The sequence below is a fragment of the Tympanuchus pallidicinctus genome, unplaced genomic scaffold (genome assembly GCF_026119805.1).
Source record: "Tympanuchus pallidicinctus isolate F22 unplaced genomic scaffold, pur_lepc_1.0 scaffold8, whole genome shotgun sequence".
In the NCBI taxonomy this organism is placed as follows: Eukaryota; Metazoa; Chordata; class Aves; order Galliformes; family Phasianidae; genus Tympanuchus; species Tympanuchus pallidicinctus.
This window is the reverse complement of record NW_026294802.1, coordinates 55166630-55183242: the sequence shown is the minus strand read 5'-3', so window position 1 is coordinate 55183242 and position 16613 is coordinate 55166630. Positions and strand designations below refer to the sequence as shown.

Sequence of the window (16613 nt, the reverse complement as noted above, 5' to 3'; positions counted from 1 at the left end):
TGCCACTATACTGCAGCAAGAAGAGAATTCAAGGAAATTATGTAACGATGCCGACAAAACTGATTCCCAGCACGAGTGTTTACATTCACATTTCTATTTCCAATGCTCTCAAACAGCATCTGAGTGCACTGTGAGCCGGCCCCCCGCATACGGGATGTTAGGTCACTGTTATTCGTACCACGCTGGAGAGAATTCCACTTTTGCACAACCATGTGTGGTTTGGCCATCCCTACCCTGCCACAGGGAGCAGCTAACAGCCAGCCCTGCTTTCTCTTTAACACTGCATGGCATTGCTGCAGCTCGGTGACACACACGTTCTCCACTTGCTCTGCGTGACAGCTCTGTTTGCTCCCCAGGTGAAGCGGTGCTGCTCTGTGCTGCAGCCTGGCCTGCGGCTGTGTGGGCGCTGGGAGCCTTGGGGCAGGGCCTGCACCCGGCGGGGAGGCTGGGGATCAGTTCTGGCAGGTGAGGAGGGGCAGCCTGAGCTCCTGGGGCACCTCCGCCCCAGCACAGCCAGGGCAGCTCTGCGTCCTACAAAGCCCCACGGGCCCCGATCTCCGTAACTTCTGCTCATTGGCTCCAGGCAGAGGATTAAAGCCCTGTCTCTGAGGAGCCCTTGCTTTAATTCTAGGAGACTATGGGAGAAGCAGGGCAATAGGAAGCACCAGACACCGAGTGTTTTGTTTTCCTCATTTATTGCAGTTTGCCAGGTGCCACAGCTCAGGGTCCCTACCATACCTGCACACAGCCTCCAGGCTGCCCCCAGCCACCGCTCCCCCCAGGCAGCCACACCGCTGCCGTATGCGAGTGAACGCGGGGTTCTGTCTGCGAAATCCCTTTTTCCTTCTCCGCGTGACTTCTGGCCCTCAGGTGCCGCAGAGCAGCGGCAGGGCCGTGGCTGCAGGGCCGTGCCCGCACGGCTTCGTGCCAGCTGGGCGGTGCGGAGCGCCCGGCGCGGTGCAGCCCCGCGCTGACGGCAGCGCCGCATCAAAAGCTGTAATTTCCTGTGCGCTGCAGCCCGGCTCTGCCGCTCCAGCTTTGTGTCCCCCGGCCTGTGCCTGCGCTAACAGACCGCTATTGTCCGGCGGCGAATGGTGGCTGGCAGCGAAGAATTGCTGTCTGGTTTCTATTCAAATCCAGGTACGGGCGCATGAATGGAGACGCCCGGCAGCAGCGCGAGCCGCGGGCGCCCAATGCGGGGCCGTGCGGGAAGCGCCTCAGCTCGGGGTGGGGTTTAACGCCGCTTTCTGGTACTGCTGAGAGCTATTGGAGCCCTCTCCCATTTCTGGACACGAGCAGTGGGAGCAGTCGCCCACTTGGGAACTTTCTAAACTTGTTGCAGCGTTTTTCTTGAGCGGGACCAGCTCATTTCGTTTCTAAAGCTCAGGGACCAATAGAAAAAGTTGATGAAATCGAAGTATTTCCTTAAAGCGTACTAAACGTACAGGTTGGCTGAGTTTTATTGCGGACCGAATCTGGTGCAAGCGTCACAGTGAGTGACAGAGCGCAATGCGTTCAGCAAACACCCGGCACTTCTCACGGCATAAGTTTGGCTAAGCGATCTTCGCACGACGCTTTCCACACGTTTCAGGCATCTGCGGAATGCTGCACCCGGGGTTCGCGCTACCGTCAGATCTGGGATCGGCCGCACAGCCCCGCACCGCCGCCCCGCACCGCCCCGCACGGCCGCCTTTGTCCCCGGGCGGCTCCTCCCGTCCGCGGCGCCGCGCCCGCCCCTGGGCCGCGCCGTGTTCGGTTACAGCGCGACTTTCTTCTCCTCCGCTTTTTCCTTTCTTTCTTTTTTTTTTTTTTTTTTTAAATCCCCGTCTGGGGATGGGGCCGATATGGGGCGGGGGCTCTTTCCGCCCCGCTCTGCGCCCGGCAGCGCACGAAGCTTTGTGCGGCCGCCGCGCGGGGCCGGGCCGCCGCTCCGCAGCTGGCTTACATTACGCGATGGATATAAAAAGCTTCTATCGGAGAACAAAGGAGCACGTGCAGAAACGGAGCTGGAAAAGCCGCTGACAGCCCCGCGCCCGCCGGGCGGCGACGAGCTCCGGCCGCGCGCCCAGCGCCCGCGGCCGCCCCGACCGCCCCGACGCGAACGGAAACCCTTCATCCTTACCTACGGCCCCGGCGGCGCGGTCCCGCGCTGGGGGCACCGCTCGGGCGCCCGCAGCTCCGGCCGCCCCTCGCGGCCCCGCCCGCTCCTCCCCGCCGCTGCCCGAGACCGTGGCGCCCGCCCGCCCTGCCCGGCTCGGCGCTCGGCCGGCGGCGGCTCGGGGGCGCGCGGCGGGCGGGCGGGCGCGGCGCCGAGCGACTCCCGGCGCCCCGCAGCCCTGTCTGCGCCGCCCCGCCGCGCCTTTATAGCGGCCGCCGTCACGTGCGCGCCGCGACGCCGCCGAGTGGCCGCGCCGCGCCGAGGGGCGGGATGGGGGCGGCCGCGCCCGGCGGAGCGTGGGGCCGGGGCGTGTTTGGGTGTCTGGCGGCGGGGCCGGGCCGCGGGGAGCCGCGCCGGGGGCGGGCGGGGACGGGCCCTACCTTGCGGCCGCCGGGGACGGCGCCGTGCGCGGGGCGGGGCCGGGCGGGGGTGAAGCGCTCGGAGCGCGCTCTTGGCAGGAGAGCAGGGAGTTCCGCCGGTTTGCCGGTTTCGGTGTTTTCGGTACGATACAAACCGAGCCGCTTCCGCTGACTGCCGGCCTCGGGTTGCTGAGGTTGCCGGGGCTGGGGTTGAAGGATTTCACCGCCGTTGGCGGGGCGACGCCGTCCCCGTCCCGAGGTGGCGGAGGGACTGAGGCCCGGCCTTCAGGAGTGTGGCTGGGCGGTGGGACGCGGGGTTCTGAAAGCCTTTATCAGCAGCTGGATCCACAGTTGTGTGGCTCTCCTGCCGTGTCGCCGTGTCCCCAGCAGCACAATGAGATGCTAATGTCTGCAGTGTGGGGCTGCACGCTGGGGATGTACTCTCTCCAGGGAGGTGTTGTGAGTGGGAGGCACAGAATAACAAGATTCATTAAGATTGGAAAAGACCACTAAGATTAACTCCAAGTGCCAGCCCATCCCACTGTGCTTGCTAATCACGTCCCACATCCCCATGGTTCTGAACACTGCCAGGGACTGCCAACTGCAACGATAGATGGGGAGAAGTGAATTTCCTCGTCTCATTCTCCTTTGCTCCCAGACCCTTCAGCCCTCCTTCTCTGCTTGTTCTTAGTCTTTGCAGTGTGGCAGCCCCCAGCTCGCTGAGCCCATCGGTGTGCCTTGCCAAAGCCACCGTGACCGGAGCCCTTCCCACTACTTCCACATGGCTGTCAAAGCATCGCTGGGAAGGAGGTGCTGCATTTATCACACAGGGCATGCCCCCACAGGAGGGGGGAAATGGGGCTGCCAATGGCGCTGGGAGATGCTCCCAGGATGGGAGGGGCAGGGGGCCCTCCTGGAGTTCTTCACATGGGATTCTATCATCGTCCCTAAGGGCCAGGTATGTGAGTACGTGGGATGTGAAAGTGGAATGAAAAATCTAATGACAGTTCTGTAACAGTCACCAAAAGGAAGCAGTTAGCAGCAAAGGGTGGCATGCTGCTCAGTGGTACCCGGCTGTCGGTGCCATGCAGCTGCTGGGGATGTGGATGAGGTGTTCCCACCTCCGTCACTGAGAGCGAAGGAGATAGTGGTCCGTTCAGCCACAACCCCGTGGTAGTTCCTCCTGATTTTACACAGCTTCCACTCCCTCTCCCACTTTGAGGATTGCCCTTATTGTCTTTCACTGGTTGAGGTTCGACCATTGCTCCCAAAACAGATGATGCCATGGCCAAAGTATGTTCCTTGTGCCCTAGGAGTGCTTTCTGGCTCCTGAATGTGCATCTGAGCAGGCAGGTGTGATCACGCTGCCTGTAAAGAATGAGGTATCTTTGAATCTATTTATGACGAATCTGGATGGCAGGAGTGTCCCTGGGGGCAGCGTGGTCTCTGTGAGCTGTTGTGGCTGCTGCTGAGCCCTGGGAGCTCTGTGCGTGGCCTCGCAGGTGTCCGAGCGGAGGAATCTTCGTGCAGTATCTGCTCTCTGCTAGTGCTTTATGCTTAGGACTGCTTTGAACAAACAAATGGAGCAGATTTGCTTAGAAGGCCTCTGGTGAGCCTGTTCTAGGATTCGTAGCAATAACATAAAAGTCCCGGAGTCAACCTTGGTGTCAAAGTTTTGCTGCAGAGAATTCACACAAATTGAAAGAGGAAAACAGTGGAGATCATTGGGCCACCAAAGGAAGGGCATTGCAGGGAACACCCGGTGCTTCTCCCAGTTGCTCCTGAGGTCTTTTGGCACTTCCAACCCTGGATAAGAGTTGGCACAGTTGGAGGGAGGAGGGAAGGAAGGACTTTTCCTTAAGTCTGTTCAGATGAGACGCAGCTGCCGCAGCCAGCAGGTGCCCGGCCCACGTCTGTCCCATTTTCCTTGACGGCCCACAGCACGGCGCGCTGGGAGCTGCGGGCTGAACCTCAGGGACTCGCCTTCCTCTTCCAGTGTCACCTCTGGTGGGGCTGCAGAGAAGTGCGGTCAGAGCGCTGCTGTGGGGCTGTGTCCCATTGCTCCGTGCCCATAGGCTGGGAAGAAAACGGTTTGGGCTGTGGTGGGCGAGGGCGGCTGCGGGATGCGGCACCCGCTGTTACGGCTGGAACCCAGCGGCACTGCTGGGCCCGGGCCGGGCCGCTCCTGGGCGTGGGGGCAGGAGCTGCCGTGCTGCCGCCTCTGTGTGTGCGCTTTGAAATCTCGCTTACAGGCCACGTAGCCCTTCGAGTGAATGACATCAGCCTTCCGGAGCGTTACTATTGAAATGCGCCCTGTGTGCTGCGGGATCGCACCGGCAGTCACACGGCGCTGTTATCCCTACAGCATCGGGAGCCGAGGAGTGGCTGCGGCTGCTCGTGGAGACGTGAAGAAGGAGAAGAAATACAGGGGCAGGGCTGAAACAGCATCACGAGTCAGTGGCAGAGGCAGGGATGAGGTCTGCTAACTCTGTGCGTGCATTTGTTTGTAGGGTATTCTGCCAGAATTAATAACAGAAGAATTGGCTTCATTTCCACGTTTCAGCTGTGAAAAACGCATGGCTGTGTTCCTGCAATCAGAGGAGCACCACACGGGCGGCGTCCCCAGGGCTGGCTTTTTGCGGGGCTGTCACCTTCCGTAGCCATCAAGTGGATAAAGAATTTTTGTCATGCTGCTTCGTGAATGAGGTCTGTGCTCTGCAGGAGCATAAGAATGAGCTCTGGAGCATCATCACGGAACGTGCGATGGTGGTGGGAGCCTTACAAACTGGAACGTACCTTTGCTCTGTGTTCCTTTCCTCCCCTCGGCTCTGGGGGGACACAGTGTGGTTTCTGTTGGCCATGGGGTTATTTTCTGATTGCTTCTAAAGCATTGGGAATTGTACGGAGCTGCCGGCCCTCTGCTTTAGCATCATTCAAACCCTTGTGTTTAGAGACCGTGCTGATATCTTGGTGTGCTTTTTTCTTCATCTTTTTTTAACTACTGAGGAAATTTGCATGAAAATAGAATCATTGTTTCTGAAGAGTTCCATCTGCTCCTGCTGCTTATTCTGCTTATTCTGTAGCTGAAGTCATAATCCTCTGTTTGTGAAATTTCCCACTGAAGAGGTTTGGGTCTCGGTGCAGTTTCAGCACAAAATTGCAGAAAAGGGGAAATACAGACAGTGCACCTAAAAAGAAAAAAAGAAAAACAAAGCGCAGTGCTGCCATCAGAGCTCCATGCCTGCATGTCCGTCTGCAGCTGTTGCACTGTAGCTCTGGAGGGACGGCGCAGCACGGTGTGCGGGGCTCAGGGCAGGGAGGGTTCCCTCACCCCGACAGAGTTTGGGCTGCGTGCACAGGGCGGTGCGGTGTGTGTGCAGCCGCGTGCTGACCTCCAGCCTGCCCAGGTGTGTGTGCAGGGTCAGCTCGGGCCGTGAGCCCCTCGGCACAGAACGTGGGCAGCCGGGCTCCTTCCCCACAGCGGCTGCGGCCCCAGTGGCTTTTGCCCTGAGTCTGCTTTGGAGTTACAGCCTGCAAATGAGATGGAACCTTTGTGTCGTTGTGTCCTCCTGCTCCTAGGTTTATGCATTCTGTGGCTGTGCGTAACACTTCATGCATGTGTTAAATGCGTTCTTGCAGTGGCAGCGATAGGAAATGGAGCCTCCGTGCTCTGCAGTTCTGCCTGTCCTGCTAGGACCTCTGTCGCTATGCAGAAATACTGCAGGAAAGTGGGTCAGGGCGCGGGGCTGCCGGGAGCCCCCTGCCAGCGTGTGCTGCGGGAGAAGGCTGACCTCGTTTTGCACCGCTGTGCGCTGCGTTGCGTGTGGTGAAAAGCACCATGTCTGTGTGGACGGGGCTGTGCTGGAGCTGGGAATGTAACACGGTGTTCTGCTGCGGGAAAGCGATGGCTTTCCAGCATTTTTCAGATCTCAGATTTGATAGTTTCTCTGTAAAGCACCCACATTTTCTCCTTGCAGCACCCACAGCACCTCCCGACCGTGGGCTGCTGCCCCCCAGCTCTGCCTGCAGCCAGAGCAGAACCTTTTTGTTTCCCAACTCCGTGTACAAGTGAGATTTATGATTTACCTCTGTATGGACAAAGGATAGCTGCTATCAGCAGATCTGCATACTTTGCATACAGTTGTGCTTTGTAAGCTCCACAGGAAATACACGTAGCTTAACAAAGTCAGAGCTGTGGGCAGCTTCCTACTGCTGCTCTCTGGCTGTGCAGTGCTGTGCTGTGCCCGCAGCTCACTGTGCCCAGGGCTGCGTCACACCGGTGGTACCACGCTGTGCTCCTTGGGCACGGAGTGCTTCTGGGCCCTGAGCACAAGGGAACACTGCAGGCCCATGCAGACACTGCACGGATCATTGGAAGAGCATCGCCACTCCTACATGGAAAAAAACCTCTGTAAAAGTTTGTTCTCAGCTTTGGTCCCTCCATTTTTCTCTATCGCGTATCTGGCTGTAGGCATTCAGATGCATTCTAATGTGTGTGCCTTGCTGCTGTTCTGGTCAGGCTTTGCTCTGTGCAGTGCAGCCATGAGCTGTGAGCATTGCATTCTGCACAGTGGTGCTGGGGCTGCTCTGCCCTCAAGCTGCAGCCGGACTGTGGACCTGGACTGCAGCCACCTGCACACCATACTCCAAACAAAGGTGCAGAGCCATTGCTTGCATGTGAATTCTTTGTGGTTTTGGTTTCTTTTAAAATGAATTGTGCTTTTTATTTCTGTGTGCAAAAAAATTGCAGTGCACACGCATGACTTGGATACAAATTGTGCACAGCTTCAGCTCAGCTATAAACAAGACCAGAAATTACATGTAGCGCTGTGATTTAATTTTCTCTGACATATTGAGTCTATGTTTTAGCCTACAGAACTCCACAGCTGTGCCCTAATTCTCCTTTCCTTGTGATCTCAACATCGCTGCCTTTTAAGGCATTGCTATTCTTGGATCTCAGCAGGACACCATGTTACATTGTCACTGTAAACTTGGTAGTAGTGCATCGCATGAAGTCGCCTCACTCTGCACTTGCGGATGAAACGTGTAAGGAGTTTTTAGCAGTTCAGTCGTTGCATGGTGCTGATGGAGCACTTCATGTTCTGCATAACGGTGTGTATCAAACTGCAGGTACAGAGATTCTTCTGTGATTGCCGTCCAAAGGTGCAAGGAAAACATTAATATTTGGTTAAAATAACGTGCAGTAATGCAACTGTTTTTTGGCAATGTGTCTGAGATGGCAGCGCACGCAGGAAAAGATTTCCTGCTGTAATAGCAGGGTCACCACCCCGCGCTGTCTGTGCTGCTGAGCGGCCTTTTGGCTGCAGAGCCGCGCCGTGCCGGAGCAGCGCTGCTGGGCTGCAGCTGCGGTGCTGCCATCTCACAGCTCTGTGGCTGCTCCCGCGGCGCAGCGTGGCAGTTTGCTGCCTTTGGGGTAGGAGCTCAGCTGCTGAGAGTGGCACTGCTCTGGCACGTGGTGTCCCACCGCTGTGTGCTCAGGTAGGAGAACGTGGAAGTGAGGCAGTGTCTCCTGTCTCAGCGCAGACTGATTTTCTGTAGGTGCGTGCGGTCATCAGGGCGGCCCGGGCGGCCCCACGCCGTGTGCTGGCACTGTACCCGTGCTGGGCACTGGGAGGCTGTTTGCCTTGGCTCCCAGGTACGTAATAACAACACGAAGGCAGTTTTGTTCTATTTTAACTTTAAAAAAAAAAAAAAAGAGTCAGCTTACCTTAAACAACCTGGAAATAAATCTGGACATTTAAAGCAGTTGGAATTTCAGATATTTAACTCTGAAGCTGCTGGGGATGGCACATTGGCCCCAGACCCAACACACGCCAGATCCCTGTCCTGGCCATGGGCACAGTGTCCCTTTGTGCTTGGGTTCTGTGGGCAGGAGTGCTGGGGAGAGAGAGGGGGAAGTGGGGAAGCAGGAGCTGCAGCCGCCACTCAGGGCCCATTTGTTTGAATGGGTTTGTGGAAAACAGAAGAATGTTGGGATTACAAATTATTGATTTCTTTCCTGGTTTTGGAGAAGAGTGCTATTTGTCATGCTTCCTTCTGAGCTTGCATTGCTGCTGTATGTTGCCCCAGTTCTTTCCCTGTCTGCTGAAGTTCTTTAGCAGTGGTTTATTTCTTATTCTGTGTGCGAGACTGTGTGGAAGATGACCACGTTTCCCAGCTTCTCCTGCTTTCCTCCTTATTTGTGAAATTAAGGGGCATTCTTTAGGACACAGAGGGCCCCATTTCTCCCTGAGCTACCTGGTTTTGTTCAGCAGTTTCTTGACTACAGGAATCTCACCCTACAAGCGTGCTGCAGTTCAGGGACTCAGTGTACTTGCAGCTGGTTGTAGCTGCTACCAAATGCAGAAGCCATCCTCCTCGAGTACATCATCTTATTACCTTAGATTTAAATATTGGATTTACAAGATGTTGCAGCCCAGTGCTCCAGTGGTATCGTATAAGACACATCACAATAGATACGGAGTTTAAATGGCTTTGATACAGACAGAGGTCAGAAAAGGCAAGATAGCAGCAAAAGAGGCTATGTCAAAAAGTAATTAGAGCAGGACAAATGGATTGTGCAGGCATGTCGAAGGCTTTTATTTCTGTAGGCAGTGAGTAGGAAAGGTGTTAATGTAATGTGACAGATCTGGAGCAAAAATGAGGGTGCAGGGAAAACAAATAGGAGCTGACCAATGGAATGGTTTAGATTATGAGGTTTGCTTTAACATAATTTGATTACACACGAAAGAAATGTTTAGTGTAATTTCTTTGAAAATCTAATTGTCTTAAAGACGGTGTGTTTGGTTCAGCCCTTCCAACCAAAGCAGTGTGGTCTGCAGCAGCCCTGAGACACAGTGAGCATGCGAATGTCACGTCCTGTGCTGCTCAGAGAGCAGGGTGGAAGGCTCTTTTTGCTAATGTTAATCTACTGACACTGGTTTCTCTTCGCAGGCACACACATCTTAATTTGGGACCTCGTTCTGTTCGGGGTGGGTGCATCTGGAGCCTGGGGGCTGCTGGTACCGATTGTGTGAAAACTTTACTGGGAGGGAGAGGCTGGGAGCAGAGTTAGAGGGAGGGAGACAGGGAGGTAGCTGCAGTTTTCCCAGGCTGTGGCTCTTGCACGGCGCAGAAGTGAGAATGCTGTCAGGAGGAGGCAGGGGGCAGCGGTGCGGAAGGGCCCTGCATTTCCAGGCCTCTCTGAAGGCCTGGACAGAACGGAAACATGAGGTGATGGAGGCACCTTTCTTGAGGAGCAGCAGATAAGACTTTGGACTGGATGTTTAATCCTGGGGCTGCACCATACATGTTCAACCTGCTACTTCTGTGTTTTTGTTGCCATAACAACAACATTTAATTTGAAAGATGAGAACTGTATGAAAATGTAGGAGGTGGCATCCTGCTGCAAGGGGCTCCTGCGAGTGCTGTAGGTGCTATGGGATGCTGTGGGATGCAGCTGTGGGATGCAGCAGTGCTGCGGGTGCTGCCCTCTCCTGTCCAGCCGCCTCCCTGCAGTTCCCCCAGCACAGGCTCTGGCTGCAGGCTGGGACTGGCAGCAGGGCTGTGTCCCTCTGGTGCTCGCCGGCAGAAGGCCAGGACAGAGCCCTGCCTCGCCGTAGGGCACAGGAACGCTTTAAGGCTGCGCGTTTTTTAAAGCGGCTGTAAAAGCCCAAGGATTACAAACTGTCGTGTTTTCTCTCTTTCAGTGGAACACATATTTAGCTTTGTTTGGCAGCAGCACATGCAGCTCAGGCCTTGGTGCTTGAGCTCATGTCAACCTTCCCCCTGAGGTCCCCCTCCTTGGTTCCCGTGTGCCCCGCTGTGTGCAGCTCCTGCACTGCACGCCGTGTGCTCCTGGTGCTGTGCAGCAGCAAGCGGCCGGCTGCAGTCAGAGTGTGCATGATGCAGTCCTGCACCCGTGGCCTTAGATTGGAAGTAGTTCCCCCCTTACTTTTGCTGTCTGACCCAAAGTTTGAGGGGATGCTCTCTCAGTGCTTTTTGCCCTGGTGATGCCAGCACACAGGTGCTTCCCAGCTGCTGAGCCAGCTGCTTACAAGTACGATAGCGCTGCCGGTTGGGGGTAGCAAATTGCTGGCTTGTTGCAGAGTGCCAGCATCTCAGCATAGGATGAGGCTGACCTGTGCACAGAGGAGCTCCTCCTGCTCAGGGTTAGAAAGGAGCTCGATTGCCTGCTCATAGAGATGTAAAGCTTTCCCTCTGTAATTCTCTTTTCTTGTACTTGCCCACTAAGGCAGTAAAGCCATATACTTCTCCTTCCTGCACTCCCATTTGTTTTCCTTTCTCCTCCCTGAGGAGCCCTTAACCTCCCCCTCTCCTGCAGTCACTCAGAGGCAATGCCCACTCTTTGTCACCCATTGAGCAAAGGATGATGAAACTTTTCTTGCAATCTGCTCCGTGCACCAGCGTGGAAATTCAGTGTCCATGCAAGTGGTTATGATCACTCCTTGCAGTTCCTTCCATAGCTTCTGAACAATTCCCTTCTAAAGGAGAGGGCTCATTTGGCCACGCATGGTGCTCCTGCTGCAGGCAGCCGATGGGAGCCTGCATCTCCAGAATGAGCAGCGAATGCATCTGTAAGGAAAAGCCCACAGCAGCACTCCATGCTTTTGCAGGATACCTTTTAAAGCCTTGCACAACTCTTTGGCATATTTTCCTTTTATTACCAGTGATCTGCTGTGTTCTGAGCAGTTTGCATGATGCCACAGTTCACTGTGCAGAAATTACAACGGCACACAGCTTCGTTCTGCCTCCACTTGCATGCCAGTGGCTGTGCTGGTATTGGGCTGAGTCAGAGCAGCAGCTTGCATGCAGGCACACCGGCAGGCTTTGACTTGTACATCTTCTCCCACAGTTCTTTGTGGGGTTAGGAATTGCTCCCTGTGACTTTCACACCCGTGCAGTGTTACACGGGAGTAAAGATCTTTCTGATGGGCTTTGTGCAGAATACTGGGACTAAGAATGGGGGAAGGAGCAGATGCTGCTGGTGATGGAGGTGCCTCTCTCTGCTTCCGCCCCAGCCCTGTGCAGGATGCCCTGGGTATCTCCGCACCTCTCCTATTGCTTCCTTTGCCCACCCCCTCGTGGCCATAATGTCAGGACAATAAATCTGTTGCAGGAGCTGCTGTCACTCGTCGAGTCATTGCAACATTTTCAGCTTCTCGTGTTGATAACTGTTGCTGTTCTAAAATTTGAGCTGTCAGTTGCAGTAGTGTCATGGCTCTGTGTTTTTATTGTTTGTTTGTTTGTTTGAGTTTGGGAATGGGCTGATTTCAGGGCAACATAAGAAACAGCCACAATATTTTTTCTTTTACCAAAGTAGCTGTAAGGCTGCTTGGTTCAGACAATAGAATTAATCTATCTTGTCTTCCTTTCCTGCCCTGTGCCCCATTCACAGCTCAGCCTCTCATCTTACAGAACCTTTCCAGATTTCTGCAATTATTTTCTGCCCTGACATTATGGATATGAGTAAACTGTGACATAAGTGTTTAGCGTGAGTTTGGAGCAATTTGGAAGACTTGGGCTGTCTGGCCAATTACCCTTTTCCCAGCATCAGATTTGTCTATACTTGCAACTCTACATGGATTTGCAGGATTTTTGCCATCCTGCAGTTTGAGCTGCTCCAGCAGCAGTGTGAGCAGCGTAACGCTGTCCCCAGAGCCAGCTGCTGTGTGTCAGACCACCTCAGTGCTGTGGTGCTCTGCATTCTGCTCACACATCTCCGAGGGGGACCAGGAGCAGAGTGGGGCACTCATGTAGGATAAAGAATGTGGAGATTTTGGAGCAGGCACGATTGTGAGCAGCTGTGTAAACAGCACGGCCAGGGGCCGGGCTTACCTTGGCCGTGCGCTGGGGGTGTGGCTAACAGGCTCCTTGTGCAAGCCCTGCTTTGGTAACCTCTGCAGTGAGAAAGGAGAGGTCAAAGCAGAGAGTGTGTCAAGGACCAGCACAGCAGATCTGCAGATTTACAGCGCCAGCACAGCAAGGCCCTCGGCAGAGCTGCAACGCCTTGCCACCACCTCGTGCACCTGCTGCGTGCTGTGGGCAGGGTGAGGGGTGGGCACGGGCAGGACTCAGCAGAGGGATCTGGCCCCACCAGGGCAGGGTATGGGGCTGTGCTGCACCAGGGGTTATTGGCATTGCTGGATGTCACCAGAAAGCAATAAAATGTCAGGCTCGGGAGTAAGTGAAATACGACCTCTTTTGTTGCCTCCGTGACTTGTTTGCTTTAAGTCGGCCATTTCTCAGCATGGCTGAGCCCCTCAGGAAGGGGAGCAGGCCGAGGCTTCGCAGCTCAGTCAGTGGAGGCGAGCGGAGTGTGGCATTACGGAAGCTTTTTTGGCCGCTCTTAAATGCCTCGGCGCGGTGAGCAGCGGTCCAGGCACGGGAGCACCGCTGGGCGCTTATTGCCACGTTCGGACCGCGGCCCGACTTTGCGGTAACCCCTCGGTGGCGCCACGCGCAGCCCCCGCCCCGCCCTCGGAGCTGCCGGTGCGCCGCCACGGCCGCGAGCCCGGCGGGCCGCACGAGGAGCGCCGTTCCGCAGCGGGGCACGACCCGATCGGAGGCGATCGGCGCGCTGCGGGTCTCGCGGCCTAAAGCCCGGGGCCTCGGGGAGAGCGAAACGCGTGCGCGGCGGACGGCGCCGGGCTGCGCTCGGCCGTAGGGCTCCCGTCGGCTCGTGCCGTGCCGGAGCTGCCGGGCGCGGCCGCGGGGATTCCGGGGCGGAGGCTGCCGCGCTTCTGCCAACGCGGGTACGAAGCCGGGGCTCGGTGCCCGGCCTCGTCCAGCAGCCCCGGCCCCCCGCCCCGCGGCGCTGCGTGCTCGCTCTGCCCGGGGGCCGCCCCCGGCCCGGCCGGCAGCGGAGGAGGCCGAGCCCCGCCAGGCCCCGCGCTGGGGGCCGCCCGCAGAGCCCCGCGGTGACATCACGGCTCGTTAGCATAGGGTCGGCCCGCGGGCGGCGGGCGATGGCCGAGGCGGGGAGCCCGGCCGCGCCGCTGGCCTCGCTCCGCGCCGCCGCGACCATGAGGCGGCCCCGCTAGGAGCCGGGGGGATGAAGCGGGACTCGACCTGCATGGAAGGTGAGGCGGGGCCGGGACGGACGGAGCGGGGCCGCCTCGCCCGGCGCCTTTGTTCGGGGCCGCGCTGCCCGCGCTCCGCCCGGCTGCGCGTTGCGGGTCCGGAGCGGGCGGTGGGAGCGGGGAGCTGGGAGCCGAGTGCGGCCGCGGGCGGCCCGAGCGCGGCGCTTTGTTGCGCTCCCGCTGCTGGGTTACGGCGGCCCCGCGCTCGGAGCTGCGCGGCGCGCAATTAAAACAAAATCGTTTGTTCTGTGGCTTGATTTGTTTGTATTTGAAACTTCCTAATCCGTTGGACCATCTGGAAGAGCTTTTTTTAGTATCGTTAATTACGGATGGTACCGGGGTCATGCAGGCTCCCGATAAGGCAGCTCCATCCCCCCGGGACCAGCGCTACTTCGCAGATATTTCACGGCTTTTTTTTTTCCCCCGTGATCGAAGGCGGTGGCAGAGCCCCACTAAGTGCGCTTCGGAGTCGGGACAGAAATACTTCGTGTGAAAGCGTTAAAGGGAAACGCGTCGGGTGCTCCCGCCCGAGCTGCCTTGTGCCGGGCCTGCCTTCCCTGCGGCTCCCGGCCGGCCTTCCTTAACCCGGCTCTGTGCTCGTTTGTCCAGCTGGTATCGGTAGTGTAGTCATCGTAGGATGGGAAGCTGCAATCTTGCTGCTTTGCAACTTATCAATTTTAAAAAATGGTCTCAATCAGATTTTAATCAAGAGCACATGGCCGTGCTGGAACAGCAGAGTTTTGGTTTTTTTTTATCTGGGTTTACAGAAAGTTGACGGCTGAGGAAGCAGAGCTCTGTGCTGATGTGCAGATGTGGGCAGAGCTCCCGCCGCAGCAGCTGCAGGCTGCCATTCCCTGCGCTGGGGCACAGTTTGGTGAAGTGGGCTTTTGTTCCCAGGGCTTTGTGCAGCTGGTCGTGCCGAGCTGTGCCATGCTCGTTGCCACAGGCTGTGCTCCAGGTGAGCCGTACGGCACTGGTGGCAGCCCTTCAGCTGGAGCGTGTGTCCCTGCATAGAGTCAATGGGGTTCCCCTGACTTCTGGGCAGGGGATTTCTTTTAGCTAAATCCTTCTGCAGAACAAATCGATATGGAATGCATCTGCATGCGTTGGTTGCAGTTAGTGGGTGAGGTAGCGCACATAGGTGCACTGGCTGAGCACTCTGTGCCTCCTTAGCATGACATCTTTTTACATTAAGAAGAAAGGCAGCAGGCTGCCTCTTTTCCCCCCCCTTCTCTTTTCTATCCTGAGGCTATTAACCTTTCCTATGGTTGGTGTCAGCTCCCCAGGGCGATGCCTGGGCCCCAGCAGCTCAGTCACTGTTTTTCTTGAAAGGAAAAGAAAGTGAAAGAAATCGCTAGGTAAGAGAAAGGGGAAAAGTGATCTCAGCGTATCTGTTGGTGTTTGAGGCATCATTGGAGGGGAGAGGCAAGTGAGGTTTGGGTGGGATTTAACACGTGTGAGCTGCCCTCCCTGTGCCCCTGGCAGCTGGTGTGGAGCAGCTTGGGAGTTCAGCGTGCTGAGCAGTGCTGTGAGCCCAGAGCTCCAGGGAGAGTGAGTCAGGAAGCAGAGGAACGAGATGTGGTGGTGAAGATGTTAAAGCTATTGATAAATTGCAGTGCTGAGTGTCATCTGTAATCTTCTTCTCAAGGGGACATTTTCTTTGCTTTAAAGTGTGTTCAGTTGCACAAGCTGGAATTTCTGCAAGCTGCAGCTTCCATCATCGCTTCTCAACAAAACTAAATCCCAATAAATTCCCTTTTTGGGATCCCCAGTGGGGGTTTTACATCTTCTTGCCTCGGGTGCGGAGGTGTCAATGTTGCAAAGCCCTGGTGCTGCAGGCAGTGCTCTGAGCGTGTGCACGTGGGCTCTGTTTCCTGGCAGAGCTCTCACGGCAGCTGGAGCTGCTGTGCTTTTGAGCTGCAGAGCATTTCTGCAGCCCTGGGACTGCTGGCATCTGTTCCCCTGGCAGGCGTGGTGCTGCCAGCCTGTCCCGAAAGCAGTGAGCGATGATGGATGCTTGCTGGAGCCCGAACGCAAGTCCCAGCACTTTATTTGCGCTGTATTTCTCTGCTCAGTTGTGTGCTTTAATGCTTTCTGTACTTGTGTTTTCTGTGCTTGTGTACAAATGTGCCCAGAAAGTTGAGTGCTGTGTGCTTCGGTAGGCATCTAAGGTATTTCCTCTTGAAAATTCACAGGGATTTTTTTTTACTCATTTCATTGAGGGAAAAAGTAAGTCTTTTAAAAAACAAGTGCACGGCTTCTCCCATGCAGACAAGTAGAGGTCCCCCCCCACTCCCTCGCACTGTCTGTGTGACTCTTGTGTAACATCATAATATTCTTGTAGAATTTACGTTGTATTAAAACGCGGTATGAAGCCTACCATGACCTTTGAAAACAATACATCCTTTAATGTGGCTTTGGGGAGGGGTTAGTGAGAGAGTAGCCATAAAAATCTTCAGGGTTCAAGATGAGGTTGAGATTTTTGTGAGTGCTTTTGTCGTGGCAGCAACTGTTTGATTTAGTGGCCCCTGCGACAATAGGTGGTGAGAACAAAGCCGGAATATCCCGCGTATGAGCCGTTATGTGTGAGACCCATCAGGAGAGCTGAAAGGAAGGATGTTTCCAGATGAACCACATGCAAGCCATTTGGAATAACTCATTATCGGCGGCTTTGGTTCTTAGTGAGTATTGTCACGTGTGGCTGTTAACACCAGAGGAATTAGTGGGAGGAGGGAGGGCTTCTTTGCTTCAAACAGTTGTTCCTACTGTGTTCCCGTGAAATTTCAAGGTGAAGGGAGCTGAGGGCACCCCAGTGCAAGGCTGCTCTCATTCCACCTGTGCTTTACAAGCTCTGTAAGGCTCAGCCCCAGCGATCCCGGTGTTGGCTCACAGGAGGATCTTGCACTAAATAGCGTGAAAAATAGCAGAGGTCAGGAGCTGGCAGACCCGTAGGCTGCAGGAGGATCATTGTGACCTGACCACAGTTCCTGCAGG

At 55.9% G+C, this 16613-nt stretch overlaps 1 protein-coding gene across 5 annotated transcripts in view; it reads left to right on the top strand.

The window, feature by feature from the left end:
• NR6A1 (nuclear receptor subfamily 6 group A member 1) overlaps window positions 1–16613 on the top strand; it is a 65781-nt gene that overhangs the window by 26521 nt on the left and 22647 nt on the right. The window contains exon 1 of one of the 5 annotated variants that reach the window (XM_052667991.1): window positions 13510–13619. The exons of 3 other annotated variants lie outside the window; for them this stretch is intronic. In XM_052667991.1, coding sequence (XP_052523951.1) covers window positions 13592–13619 — 28 coding nt within the window. In that variant the 5' untranslated portion in view covers window positions 13510–13591. Of the gene's footprint in view, window positions 1–13509; window positions 13620–15831; window positions 16301–16613 lie in introns of those variants that run through there. One more of the 5 variants, XM_052667990.1, reaches the window with a different exon arrangement.